The sequence below is a fragment of the Phoxinus phoxinus genome (assembly GCF_949152265.1).
Source record: "Phoxinus phoxinus genome assembly, chromosome: 11".
NCBI lineage: Eukaryota > Metazoa > Chordata > Actinopteri > Cypriniformes > Leuciscidae > Phoxinus > Phoxinus phoxinus.
The window spans coordinates 17,788,625-17,803,901 of record NC_136886.1 but is presented as its reverse complement, the minus strand read 5'-3'; the positions used below and the strand labels follow the sequence as shown (position 1 = coordinate 17,803,901).

At 37.8% G+C, this 15,277-nt stretch overlaps 1 protein-coding gene across 1 annotated transcript in view; it reads left to right on the top strand.

The window, feature by feature from the left end:
- Positions 1-15,277, top strand: part of kif1aa (kinesin family member 1Aa) — a 79,095-nt gene that overhangs the window by 25,920 nt on the left and 37,898 nt on the right. The window contains exons 6-16 of the mRNA XM_079627896.1: positions 6,573-6,646; positions 6,761-6,940; positions 7,252-7,320; positions 7,453-7,631; positions 9,365-9,476; positions 9,699-9,776; positions 11,915-11,980; positions 12,102-12,119; positions 12,768-12,846; positions 12,933-13,011; positions 13,470-13,612. Of these exons, the coding sequence (XP_079484022.1) occupies positions 6,573-6,646; positions 6,761-6,940; positions 7,252-7,320; positions 7,453-7,631; positions 9,365-9,476; positions 9,699-9,776; positions 11,915-11,980; positions 12,102-12,119; positions 12,768-12,846; positions 12,933-13,011; positions 13,470-13,612 (1,077 nt within the window). The remainder of the gene's footprint in view (positions 1-6,572; positions 6,647-6,760; positions 6,941-7,251; positions 7,321-7,452; positions 7,632-9,364; positions 9,477-9,698; positions 9,777-11,914; positions 11,981-12,101; positions 12,120-12,767; positions 12,847-12,932; positions 13,012-13,469; positions 13,613-15,277) is intronic.

Here is a 15,277-nt window from a genome sequence, read left to right as displayed (position 1 = left end):
AAGGGTCTGTCCCTTTTACCGACACAAATGAATGAATTATTTCACTCCAACTCCTTAAGTGCGGTCGGCCATTTTAGAATAGAGCTTCCTGTTTTGAATAACGTGGCCACAGGATGTTGCTTGATGTATGTGATGTTCAGATTCACGTGCTCAGTGTTTTGATATGGAGCTACAATATATGAGAGTTTAAATAAATAAAACATATAATAAGGATATTTCAGCCTGGTTTTAGAGAATATTTCTGTAATATGAATTAGATTTTCTAATTGTTGGAGCTTAGTTGTCCAATGGGTGTTTTAGTTAGCAGAGGAATTGATTTGTTTTCAGGCATTAGCTTTGCTTGAGCGATATCGTATAAAACTAGAACAGAGATTTACAGGAGGGATTATACAATGACATGTCCTTCTGTTACTTGGCAGCTGTGTGTGTGTGTGTGTGTGTGTGTGTGTGTGTGTGTGTGTGTGTGTGTGAGAGAGAGAGAGAGAGAGAGTCAGAAATATGTTTTATGTTGTATCTGAAACTGTGGTGCTGTATCTATGAGGTCCATAAGTGTTTTCTTGTGAGATTGCTTGGCTTTTTAAATGAATTGCTTCAATCACATTTTTCTCTACATGGTATTCTGAAACCTTGATTTATTTTTTTAAAGCAATTAATCCATTTGTTTGAATGATGAATCAATACATTTGTTTTCTGTTACCATTTACTCCCCTTGTGTCTTTTCAAATCCATATGACTTTCTTTCTTCTGTGTGCTTGAGCACATAGCTTTGTTTCTTTGTTTGTGTTGGCCATGTGCTCCTCTCGTCCCGCCTCCTTGTTTTCTGTTACCATGCACACTTTTTAATCCTTCGATGTGTTCGAAATCATACCCTATACCCTTAAATAGGGCACTATTTGAGGGCACAGCCATTTGTAGGGGTGTCCGAAACCATAGTGGACTTTATCGAGCGCACTCATTCAAATCCCATAATGCACTGCAATAACGAGTGTACAACTGATGCACACTCAACGGCTAGAGAATACCCATAATGCACTGTGAGGGTCTTGCCGAACTAATGAAGACAGCGCCCAGAACTGAATCATCCATCCATTTTCGAAACCGCTTGTCCAATGTGGCTACAGCGTTATATCATTCAGGGATAAATTCCATTTTAATTGATTATTAAATAGTTTAATTAAGGTTTATACATGCTAGTTTCCATGACAGAGTTCAAGAAAAATCTTTTCATTACTACTGGAGTTTGCTAAGTTTAAAATTATTATTAAATGGCAAGCACAAAGTATGGAAAAGTGTCAACCCTTCCAGTGCACTCGGGTTGTGTTTAACTTTACGTGAACTTCCCTAAGCACTTTCCCTCGGGGGAATCCCCACCGCCATTTTGAAGTGCGTTCAACTTCGTCAAGTGGACAAGGAAAGTTTATTTGGACAGACCCTCAACCCCTTGATTTTGACAGAGGGAGCGACTAAATATGTAAATATTTTGTGTAAATATCTACACTAAATATGTACACTTCAGGCAGATCCACACCACAATGTACCATGATTGTGACGTCACAGAAGATTGTGCTTAATTTAGTTATTTTACCGCATTTAATTATTGTAGCTACCTCAAGCTGACAGTTTTTTACAGTTATAGTTTTTTTGTATTGTTCCATGGTACAATCACGGCCTCTAAACTTATTTTTGACAGAGTGAAACAAGAAAATATTTGTAGCCAACTCTCAAATTTAGGATTAGATCTTTTAAACACAGCTCTTTGTTCCTCACTAATGTCTGTCGGAAATGCTGCAACTTGCATGACATGGAAATATTTAAGGACTGGAAAAGAAAGGAGACACTGGTTTAAAAGGTAATAAAAGGTTTATCAAACACTCTTGTTGTTCTGGCTTCAGTTTGAAAAACCCCGGAATGTTCTCCATAACAGAGCGAATTGCATCCCGTGTCTCGTTTCCCATTTCCGCGGTCGTTTCGGGTTTTTGATATCTCTAACCTACAATGTAAAACTCGGCGCTTAGCGTCTACGTCACGGCTCTCAGCCCGCCCTCTGTTCGTTGATTGGCCCGGCCGTCCGAAGGCCGCTGGAAAACTGAAAGATAAGCTGCTATCTCAGACTGACTACAGGAGCGAAATGAAATTAGCAGAAGTAGGAAGTCTGACGTAGTCAGGCTAGCAGCGATGTCCCACACACATATATATATAAAAAAAGCATTACAGTATTATTTACTAGTGTAGGAATTTGGGGCCTCATTTATAAAACATGCTTATGTACAGATTTAAACTTAGAGGGCCATATTTTAATGATCTGAAACGTAAGTATCAAATGCAAAACGCAAGTAACTTTGCGGGCGGATCCCGGGCGCTGTTGCTATTATACCGGCGGGATAAATTACTCTTGCGCCCGACACAAATCTAAAAGGGGTTGGTCTGAAGTAGCTTCATTATTCATAGGTGTGGTTTGGGCGTAACGTGAAATAAACCAATCAGAGCGTCCTCTCACATTCCCTTTAAGAGCAGGCGTGCTTGTCCCATGGCGGATTGCTATTATAACAGCGGATTTGCCATGCGCACGCCCGGAGCGATTCACAGTCTCTAGGAGACCGACGTTCTCGTCAGGGCCGTAAAAGACAGAGACGTGACATTGTATGGGGATGATGGGAGAAACCCACCCAAATTAGCTTCGGTTAAACAGGCGTATAATAATTTGAGTAAATGTGCAAGCTAGATTTATGCCTATTTTTTTTCCACATCTTCATGGACACAACAATTGATTTCCCTCGGGTGTTAATATTTTTCCTTGTAATAATGTATGATTTGCAAAAATGAAAACTGCTGCGTCTGTTTAGATTAGATCATTTCTAGCCACTGTCTTTAGACTAGTTTTTTCTGGTCAGTGGCGGAATTGTTTTTTGAAACTGCAAAATAGCACCAGGGAACTTTTGCGCCGGAACACGCCTCCTCTTGTCGCTGAACTGCCCCCGGGAGCGCAAGTTCATTCACTAATTTACCGATGTGCGTCTGTGGAGGGAAAAGTCTGCGGTGCAAAATAGGAATGATAAATGCGTCGGCGTACAAAGTCCATTGCGCTGGATGCAAGATAGGGCCCAGAGTGTTCGTACGCTAAAATCCACGCCAACATTCAAATTTATAAAATCGGTCTTTGACGTGGAAAAGGGCTTAGCGTCGGGGTCTAAGAAGACGTACGCACTTTTCCTTTTACATGGGAACCGCAGGTATTTGAAAATATGAAATTTTTGCCGTTCAAGCATTTGGATGTTGACTGGTGCTCTTTTACGGTATATATTAATGACTTTTATTAGGGCGCTTTTACTATGTGGAGATCTGAAACCAATCAGCTGTGCACAGTTTCAAGATCATTTGAAATGTATAAATTTCCTATCTGGAAGAGAGGCGTACGCTCTGAATCACACGTAGGCCTACACACATTGGAGAAATGATCGTTTTTTGTAGGATGCTTTCTACGCAACATTTTATAAATGAGGCATGTGAGCTTTCATTATGTTCACTTTAAACAATGTCCTTATCTGTATAGACAATAAAAGGTATACTTCAATGATGAACTAATCAAATGCGTTCTATTTGTTGAGTCTCCAGCGTCCCTGGAGAACCAAGATTAGAGTTTGCTTAATGCAGAGAATCCTTTTCAACCTATTGACTCTCTGAAGGTCATTCTTGAATCATCTTTCTTTTTTTAGTTCAGAACACTTTGTGTGGATTGAAGAAAACTTAAATTAATCACATTTATCTTGTTGCCTTTTTGTTGTCTGTGTTAGTTTCTGTAAAGCTGCTTTGAAACCATATGTATTGTGAAAAGTGCTGCTATACAAATTTATACATGGGAAATAGCACTGAAAGTGTGTGTATGTGTGTGTTCAGAAAAGTTTTCCTCATCACTGACTAAATTCAATTTCTCAGTCCAGTTAATGGTTGCTCAACCATGTACTGAAAATACGTGTACTTGAAATGTCCTTGTCATGGTTTTTGTGCCTTTTTGATCCATGGATGATGAAGTATATTTAATACAGTTTACTTAAAAGGCTATTTTTATGTGGTATTTGGTCTTGCACATCCCACCATATGGCCGCTGAGATGTATTTCAGAACAGAAACAGTATGTTCTGCTCACGCTGCCTGTCAGACTCCTGACTGGAGCGTCTGTGATGACGTGTGGGTTGGCTGTGAGTAAGACTGACGCAAGACCGTTCCGTTAATCATGTTCTTCTGAGATACTAAGCGTGCAGCACGGTTGAAATGCAGGTACATGATTTCAGTGAAATTGCAGTTATCCTTTATGTTGCTAGACAAGCAGAGTCCATTTAAATGATATTTCCTCCATGATGCACTCAGTGTTTCTGGCGATGCGCTTCTCTTGTAATATGGTTGTGCATTCAATTCATACACATTTTTAGTGGGATAGTGTTAGTATTCTCAAGTGAAAAGTATTAATTTATCTGTGTTTATTAAATTTTTTGTGGAGTAATGTGCAAAGAAACCTGTCTGTTGTCTAAAGGAAAGTTGAAGACGAGCAAGGTCATTTAATCCTGTCAATCACAACACAGTATTTAAAAATGTACAGCCTTATTCCTATGACAGTTATTTCAGCATGTGTCTGTCCACCACCCCATCTTCACCTTTATTTTATTCATTTGAATGCATTATTTATTATTGATGGAGTTGTCCAGAGGAATATTTAGAGCCTGAGTTGAGTCTCATGCTTGAGACCTCCATCAAGGACAGCAAGCTAAACATGTTTTTTATTGTATCTCACTCAAGGATAATATGAAATATGAAGTCGGAATGCTTTTTATGGCTGGGTAACACAGTGAGGTCTGAATACTGACCTTAGATTGTAGACACTCTGTGTAATTCTTTTTAGCTCTTTATCTTTTCCTCTTGATCTCTCACTCTTTCTTATACACAAAAATTCTTCACAGGTCAGTCCATATATGGTGGACTTTTAATTGCATATTATTTTCTGACATTATTAATATTATTTCCTATCTTCCTAAAGTTAGCGGCACTTGTGCTTTGATGATCATGTTGTCCAGCTTGATTTAAGACGTTCCAATGAACATCTCGTGCTTCGATGGAAGCAAGAACATGTGAGCTTTTGTGCAAAATAGTAAATGTAAATATGTTATCATACATTTTACATCATAACCGTTTTAAAGGTTTAAATTGTTCAAAATAATTGTCTGGTTTTGAGTTACAGATTTAAATGTATACAGCATATTAGGCATACACATACTGTGCGTTCACACCGCACGCGGCGAGAGCGTCAAAGTGGCCGGAAGCCATTCATTTTCAATGAGAGCCGGCGGCGAGCTCCGGCGAGAGCGGCGCGGCGCGTCTTGAACGGCGAGAGCGGCGAGAAGAGTTGAAATCAAGTCAACTTTATGGTAATAAGCTATGACGCGGTTCGGCGGCAACCAGCGGCAACCAATCGTAATGTAGAAGTCCTCCGCCTGAGAGGATACCAGAGAACACAATCCTGTAAACTTTGGTTCCGACCACATTAGTTCCTAAGCAAAATGGAGGAAAAGTTAATCATTTCTGTTGCGGGTTTCCCGTTATTGTACGACGTGTCCCTGTTTACATACAGGGACATTAATAAAAAGAACGACGAATGGAAAAGGTGTCTGAAATGGTTGGTGTTTTGTTACTTTCACATTTAAAAGATTTTAATAGGTTAACTTATACCCTACGTGTGGCCAGTATGCACAAAATAGGATACTGATTTATGTTCAGTTCTTATTTGCTTTGCGGCTCCTTTAAATAAAGTTTTAAAAAAAAAACACGCATTCTAAAATCTACGTCAGAGCGTCAGAGAATCCCCGAATCTCACGGCGTCGATGGCAGGGCGGCGAGAGCGAATTTTGCCGCTCTCGCCGGCCGCGGTGTGAACGTACAGTAAGCATAGTTTTCAACTAAAAACGTAAAACTTTTTATGTGTTTTGGCCATTCATTTACACAACAACAGAGTTTTGGGGTCATAAAAATACTAACTTTTGAAAACCTTTTCTGAAACATTTGTGAAACCGATACCGTTATTGTACAAAAACGTGAATTTGGGAAACCGGTGTCGTCATGCGCATGCGTATTACATGTTCAGGTGTGCAGTGTTTCTTTACAAAGTGACGTATGAGACTTCATTCCATTCAAAAACATTAATCTCCAACTTTTGAATATTAGTGTGTATGGTTTATGCACCTACATAGCATTTACAATTTAAGTTCAAATGTCTCAAGTCTTCCCATAAAGATGCCTACATACAGTAGTAGGTCATTTTCATTTACACCCATTACCATATTTAGATGATCATCATTTCTAATTTGTGATTCTGTGATGACTTTCAGTTACTGCTGGTGGGAGAAGCAGGGTTTAAGAGCACATCCGTGTGGACTCGTTTAAACTAAACTACAGTGACTCAGCACTTTCTGTCACTGTGTGGCGGCCATTTAGTGGCTGACAGCAGAGTATTGGGTGTCCACTCAGGATCTCTAGCATGTTTTATTAACCTTACTTATTCTCTGCCCTCTTTTCCTTGTCTTTCAGCCATCATCAACCCCAAAGCACCCAAAGAAAACAAAAGCTTCAATTTCGACTACTCCTACTGGTCACATACCTCGGTGAGCCAGAACTAGTCAAAAACTTGAAGTGAAATGCACAAAACAGAACTATTTTGCTTTTAAAGTCAGTCTTCAAAATGTCAAAGACTTGTATTTTTCTTCATCTATCCACAGCCAGAAGATATCAACTTTGCATCTCAGCAGCAGGTGTACAGAGACATTGGAGAGGAGATGTTACTTCATGCCTTTGAGGGCTACAATGTCTGTATTTTTGCATACGGCCAGACCGGTGCCGGTAAATCCTATACCATGATGGGCAAACAGGAGAAGGACCAGCAGGGGATCATTCCACTGGTAAAAAAAAAAGATGCATGTACAAGCAAATATGAAGAGGAATAAGCACTTTTATACAATTATTAGCTACTTGAGTGGCCTTTTTGTGTATCTAAAGCACATAATGGCTCTCCGTCACTGGCACTGCTGTATAAACAGGAAAATGATAATGCATTCAGAGGCAGTGTGAACAAGATCAGTTCAAACAGTATTAAACGACAAGTCAAACACCAAGCTGACCAGTACACATAGTAAAAAAGGATTATCCACTAACTAATCTCTCTTTATTATGTCTGTCTCTTTCCCCTTTTCTCCTTCATACTAACCGTCAGCTGTGTGAGGACCTTTTCACCAAGTTTAATGACAACGATACTGATAACAACATGTCCTATTCTGTGGAGGTAAGATTGGGTCAAACCCTGTTTTCTATTCTTCTGTTTGGTTCCAAATCTTTGTAGCATCTCATTAACACTCTTTTTTTATTGTACATTCTGTTTGTGCTTTTAAACTGGCTTTTATTTTCGTCTTTCCAGGTGAGTTATATGGAGATTTACTGCGAGAGGGTACGAGATCTTCTGAACCCCAAAAACAAAGGGAATCTGCGTGTGCGAGAGCACCCATTACTGGGCCCATACGTAGAAGATCTGTCCAAACTCGCTGTCACATCATATAATGACATTCAAGACCTGATGGACTCAGGGAATAAGGCTAGGTATTACTTTCTATTAAATTTTATTATGTAATAAATTACATTTTAAAATATAAAAAATATATTAAAATATAAAACAGTAACAAAACAGCCAAAGAAAACAACATAAGTGACTTCTTTCAAAAACATAAAACTCTTGAATAGTATTGTGTTTATTGAGCACATAATTAAAAACTCTAGAATTTTATGAAAGTTCCAAATGCTCTCATTTGATTGTCATGAAACAAAAAGCAACGAAAGATAATCTGATATCATATTTTTCATTTAAGAAGCCATTTTATTATAGCCAGTGTTACCTGGTGCCTTTTCTTTGTTTTTAAACATTCCCTAAGAGTATATAGAAGTTAATTATTGTATTCATTCTATTATTATTATGCTGACATCTAAAACAAAGCCGCACATGGATTTTGGTTTTTGGATTTTGAGTGTTGCCATAGTAACAAATCATTCCGGAGCCTGTGTGGACATGAACAGTTCAAAGTAGAATCTCAGACTCTTGTAATTACAGTTATTCTAACACAATGTGAAAGTATTTTCTATTCTATTCTATTCTATTCTATTCTATTCTATTCTATTCTATTCTATTCTATTCTATTCCAGAAATAATCTGTGATTGTTTTTGCTACACAGACCTGTGGTCTCACTTATTGTACAGTCCTGGTCACATTTATTTTTCAAGGTCTTCATGGTCCACATTGAGAGGAAAACAAATATGTACTTATTATTCGTGCTTATCATCATAATGCCATGAAAAAGGAGACATTATGTTTGTACATTCCTGTTTCCCCAGCTTAGTGTCACTCAACAGTTCTTTAATCTCAAGGTGTTGAGATACATCCCTGCCAATACATTACACCTTCCTCCTACATGATACATTTAGCCTGTTATGTAAGCAATGGTTTGGCACAACAGACAGGAGCTAATTGAGTGGAATACATAATGAGGAGGTCTAAAGTTTGCACCTTTTTTTTTTCAGCGCAACATTTTAAGTTAGTGTGTCATCTGAGATCTATCGGAATTGAATTTTAGCTGATGAATAAGCACTACCATTTCAAGAGTTTGGTGTCTGTAATATTTTTTACATGTTGAGATAAATGTCTTATGCTCACCAAGACCACATTTATTTGATCTAAAATACAGTAAAAACTGTAATATTGTGAAATATTATTACCATTTAAAATAACTCTTTTCTATTGTAATATGTTTTAAAAAGTAATTCATTCCTGTAAAGGCAAATCTGAATTTGCAGCAGTCATTACTTCAGTCTTCAGTGTATCATACTTCAGAAAGGAATATGCTGAACATTTCTTATTGTTATCATCAATGTAGAAAATATTTGTTCAACTTAATATTATTTTTGGGAAATTGTGATTTATATTTCTTCAGAATTATTTGATGAATAGAAAGAAGACTGTTTCAAAACAGTTTTTAATGTCAGTTTTGATCAATTAAATGCATCTTTACAGAATAAAAGTAAATATATATTTTTTTTTTTAAAAAATCTAACTGACCCCAAACTTTTGAATGATACTTTACATTAGAGAATGGGGGAAATATTTAGATGATCATTAAATTTTTAGTTCAGGACCAGATGATTCCCAAAGGCAGAAGTTAGTGCAAATGCAGATTATGATATGTAGACTTGTGAGAAAACTAAATCCACAGTATAATACTTAACATGAATTATAATCTGAGTACTAAATGAAGTTTCTGAATGGTGAAATTCTGTTATCCAGGACAGTAGCTGCCACTAACATGAATGAGACCAGCAGCCGTTCTCACGCTGTCTTCAACATCATCTTCACCCAGAAGCGGCATGACTCGGAAACAGACAACACTTCAGAAAAGGTACGTGCCGCTCTTGCATGTTACAGACCCTGTCAATCACAAACGGCTCAATTTAGAGCGTGAGGCTCGGCCGCTTGTTTCCCATCCTTGCACATCAGGGCTGTATTGGATGACTTTTGACTTTGTGACTTTTTTTCTCTCTATGCATGATGTGAAAGGTGATATGGGCTCGTCCATTTCTCAGCATGTTCATTATTGACCTCTTCTGAACCTCTCTGTTAGGTCAGCAAAATCAGTCTGGTGGATTTAGCCGGCAGTGAGAGAGCAGACTCCACTGGAGCCAAAGGCACACGGCTCAAGGTGAGTGTTTTTTTTGTTTTGTTTTTTAGCTGTCAAAATTCACTTCCCATTATCTATAGTTCTTTCATGCTCTCTAACTCCCTCAGTATCTCTGTGGCCCTGTTTACACCTGGTATTAAGATGCATTTTGGTCGATTGGATCACAAGTGGGCGACACTAACTACAGGTGTAAATGTGGTCTAAAAAGGTTTTGAGCTTGTCCACTTTCGACCACTTCCAGAGGTAGTCAAAAACGTATTGAAGACGTTCATGTGGTCAAAAGCGTTCGAACCATAGACTGTAAAAAAAGATGGACGACGCCCCTTCGCTCTCTTCCATTGGTGAGAATTGAAGCCGCCAGTGTCCCGATATGGCGCTGACATCTTGGGACTTGAGTCTGCGCAGTAGCGATCTCGGGACCAGACCTGCGCAGTAGTGAGCGAGAAGTAAAGCCACGAAATCAACGCCCCACCCTCACTCTCGCAGAATGCACTCTCCCTGCACTTTTTTAAGTGTCCTATGTCTGCTCCGTTCTGCTCCAATTTTGATGTCTGTTGATTGCAGTACGACAAGAGGCTTGTTAAAATAAAGTAAATACAATCTCCTCAGTCCTCCGAAGATCCCGGAAAAAAGTCTGTTAGTGCTTCAGTGACTACTTCGCTCAGAGAGCCTGTCAATCACAGCTGTCAATCATGACGTTACACCAACGTTTTTATAGCATCACGTAACTAACTAAAAACAAACTTATTTTAAAAACACTTGAACTTAAATTAGCGTGATAAAAACGACAGCAAATGACAGAAACCACCTTTGGAAAAAAGATACTTGAACTGTAATTTAATTGTTTAGTTGGTCTCACGTCCTGTTGAATAACACGGGGAGGTGGGGTTTATGACCAATACTAGGACCAGTCACCAGGGGGGCGATCGAGATGCTTTGGCTTCACTTTCCAGGGCTTGTGCGGCACGCTTGGTTTGAACAGCCACTAAAGACCGCGTGCTCTCCGCCTACTGACCTAATGCGTAAACATTATAGAAAGGGCACTACCCAGACGGGATTTAAACTTTAAACTAAAGACCCAAGTTTTGTTTGATAAACGTACCAGGCTCAATGTTCTCTCACCATTTCTGACTTGTAGCGGCTGTCAGAGCAGAAGCAAAAGCTGCTGCTCTCCATATGTTTTTCGTTGTCTCCTTTCGCGCTCATTTGTAGATTGAGCGAGCTTACTTCATCCATTAGATCGAAAGATCTGAAACAGCCCATACATTTACCCACCCCATGGACTCTCCCCTCAAAGAAATCAGGACAGAAATGGTCGAAAGTGGACAAAAAGAGACGGATTAAAACACCAGGTGTAAATGGGAATGTGTCTCTCTCGTCCGATTAAACAAAACGCTTAATAGGCCCTATGCACAGCTGCACTACTTCCTGAACTTATGCAGGCTCCTTTGTTTCCTGTCTGCCAGGATTGGCCAAACTGATTAATCCAGGTGTGTCTGACCAACAACAATAATCAGACACACCTGGATTGTACAGTGGATTGTGATGCCATATCCTCGTATTATATATGATATAAATGCTGACTCTAATACAGTTTTTCCTGGAATGACTTTTTAGACTATAAAGGTAAGAATTAAAAGGTCTCGATTTCACAATTGAGACGTTTTCCATCACCATTTGACTTTTTCCCCTCGAACGGTGAAATGACAGCGAACACTCCGATGCAACACTGTTTCTGTGACTGTCCAAAGCATGTGAATTTGAGGCACACGGTTGTCTAGCCCTTATCATTCTAACATCGCTTCGCTTTGTACTGTAAGCTGGGTTAGCACAGCAAAAACGTAACCAGTAAGCCCAACAGTAACCCTTCTCTGGAGCAGGGTTTCATAATCCTGGGTCAAAAAAAAAGAAGACTAAATTACAAGTGAAAAATGTTCCTATACCGTGGGTTATAAGCGGAGTTTAGAATGACAGTGTGAAAAGCGCTTGTGTGTCTAATTCTCTTCACATACTTCCTACTCTCAGTGCATTGAGAGCATTTTGACAGCACTTCTCTTCATTCTGTCTTCTATATAACCTAGTATATTGAAGAATAGTATCTTCAATATGTTGCGTTTGGAATTTTAATTATTTTTTTCTACTTACCCTTTGTATTCCAGGAAGGGGCAAACATCAATAAATCACTCACTACCCTGGGAAAAGTCATTTCAGCTCTGGCTGAGGTGGTAAGTGTTTTGTTTTGCTTTGAGCCTTGAGGATGTTTGATGATTTATTATTTTCAACATAAAAAGTTCAATGTGTGTCAGTTTAATCACCTGCAATGTATTTGATCACTTATTTTTGCAGGATTCTGGCTTAAACAAGGTATGACACTGTCAGTCATTTATTATACTCTACCATTCAAAAGTTTGGGGTCAGTAAGATTTTTTAATTTTTTATTAATACTTTTATTCGGGACACACATTACATTTATCAAAAGTGACAGTAAAGACGTTTACAATAATACAAATTATTTCTGTGTCAAATTAAATAAGTTATGTTCTTTCTAAACTGTTCTCAAGGAATTCAGAAAAAATGTATCACATTCTGACAGAAAATATTAAGCAGCACAACTGTTTTCAACATTGATAAGAAATGTTTCTTCAGCACCAAATCAGCATATTAGAATCATTTCTGCAGGATCATGTGACACTAAAGACTTAAGTAATGACATTTTTTAAAAGAATATTTCAATTGAATGAAAATCACAGAAATAAATAATATTTTAATATAAATTAATAAACAGAAAACAGTTATTTTTGAATACTATTTATTTGTAATAATATTCCACAATATTATTCTAAATATAATATATTATTTTGATCAAATAAACGTATCCTTCATTTTTACAAAAATAACAAATACATATAACAAATAAATCTTTACCAACCCCAAACTTTCTAACACAATATAATATAATATAATATAATATAATATAATATAATAATATATATTTTTGTCTTTTCTTCACAGAACAAAAAGAAGAAGAAAGTGGAAAATTTTATTCCTTATAGGGATTCGGTACTGACCTGGCTACTGAGAGAGAACCTTGGTATGCATCATAAGTGTTCTGTCGCATGAAACAGGAAAATAAAGTATTCTCGCCCTTGAAACAATTGACCTTTTGACCTCGTACAGGTGGCAACTCTCGCACTGCAATGGTGGCCGCTCTGAGTCCAGCCGACATCAACTATGATGAAACCCTCAGCACTCTCAGGTATTCTGCCTCAGTAAAACCGCAGTTTTATCATTTTTCTTCTCTCTGTCTGAGGTTAGTTAATGAGCTGACAGATATAGCAGTATGTTACATAATGAGAATGTTCCCGTTCCCTCTCCACACACCTGCCTCCCTCTTGAAACGCCCTTCAAAGATGCTGGTGTGCAGTAACACTGCTGAAAAGAGTAATTGGGCACCTATCAGAAGTGTGTGTGTGCAATAGAGTAGAATGTCTCTTTAAAATTGATTTTTTTTCCCCCTTCATAATACTGTATGGATATATATATTGTATATATATAATATATATATATATATATATATATATATATATATATATATATATTGTAATAGCCAAAAGAAAAACAACATTGTTAAAGCTAAAATTTGTATATATATTACCACATCTTACTCTTAACCAAAGTGCAGTCACTCACTAACAGTTGTGTGTTTTTATGCAGGTATGCAGACAGGGCTAAACAGATCCGTTGTAATGCTGTGATCAATGAAGATCCCAATAACCGTCTGGTGCGTGAACTGAAAGAAGAGGTGGGACGTCTGAAGGACCTCCTCTATGCCCAGGGCCTGGGTGACATCATTGAGAGTAAGACCATTTGCTTTTTATCTGATCTGACACCACCTTCTTTTCATTATAAGTATTTCATCAGACAGTTAATGTGACTCATTGAAGGCTATTTCTTTCTGGTACTGAAACGTATATTACTGCAAATGTTTTATTGTTCTGTTCCAAATCCTAGTAAGCTGTCTATAAAACAGCATTTAAGGCATCACAGATGGCAAAGGCTGTTAAAAAAAAAATAGACAACATAAGCAGACTGCTTTCTAAGATTTTCAATTTGAGTGTCAGTGCAGGGCACTATTTTTGCACCCCATGAAGTTGCTGTCAACATAAGCTGCTTCCAAAATCACTTACCGGTACTATATAATACACTAGGTTCTACTTTTGGTTTTAAACTTATTTCGCCATATAAAAAGTAAGTTCTATATAGTATGAATGTGTGTAGTTTTAATGAAATTTGGACGTACTACGTCATGTGACCTACAGGGTCATTTACGTCGCTTCACTGTCATTCACAAATTCTCTCCTGTGGCTTCATAGTAAAGTGTTTTATCGGTTGCGCACTTCAGAATCTCGCTGGAAGTAGTGAGTAATGGATACTTTTCATCTAATGTTTAATAAATACTATAAATTTTGACATACTGTACTACTCATCTCACATACTGTTTTTCACCCATATAGTATTGAAGTAGGCATATTCGAATGCAGGGATAGTGTTCGAAATTTGTCAATTTTGAGTCCTTGATGTTCTCTTAGAAGGCTGCTGCCTATGTAGGTTGTAGACAGCAAGGAAGCTTGTTAGGTTTTGGAACAGAGCTTATGTCTCTATAAGAGATAGAAGAGAGTTGCAAAGATAATCATGGATGAATAAAATTAACGCACGCACACACACACACCCACACACACACACTCTAGGTCTACAAAACTCACTAGGTTCCACTGGGTCCTCTACTCTTCCCTTTGCACAACCCTATTTCTGTTTCTTCTAATCACTCGTTTCTTTTCTCATCCTATCGTCTCTTGATGGTGATCCCAGCGGGGAAATGCCTTAAAACAGACGGTCTGGAGTCCAGCCCTCTGGGTTTGGTACAATTCAGTGTCAAGTGACTTTCAAAAGTCTAGTTTAGACTCTGAATGTCCTATGAACACTTAAAGTGTTTTTGTGTGAAACAATGAGTCTCACTTTCTCTCTCTTTTTCTCTTTTTTTTCTGTATTATTCTGTATATATATATATTTCTATATTATTCCTCTTACTCTTGTTTCTTCTTTGTCATTCTCTCAGCGTTTCGGGGGCCAGTTGAAGATTTTGCTGGTTTGAAATGTGTGTTTCTTGGGCTCTATCTCACTCTCTTTTCTACGCTTTTGCAGTTTTTATGGATAAAGCAGATCTCTGCAGCATCGGGGTCTATTCAAGGGTTTGAGAGAAAATTAATACTCTCCCAACACAAAAAAAATCATATCAGAGCCATATCCAGTGAGAGTGTTGGACTGTTAAGCTGTCAAACTATTTCTCTGTTTAGGTGTACTTGTAAATATTTTAACTAGCTTTTATAATTGATTTATGAAATACTATTATATAAATGCTAAACATTAATATATTTGCTACTTATTTAGTATCTAATATATTAATAAATATAAATAATATAGATTAGGAAAGTTAGGATAGAATTAGGAAAGTTGTAATAGAC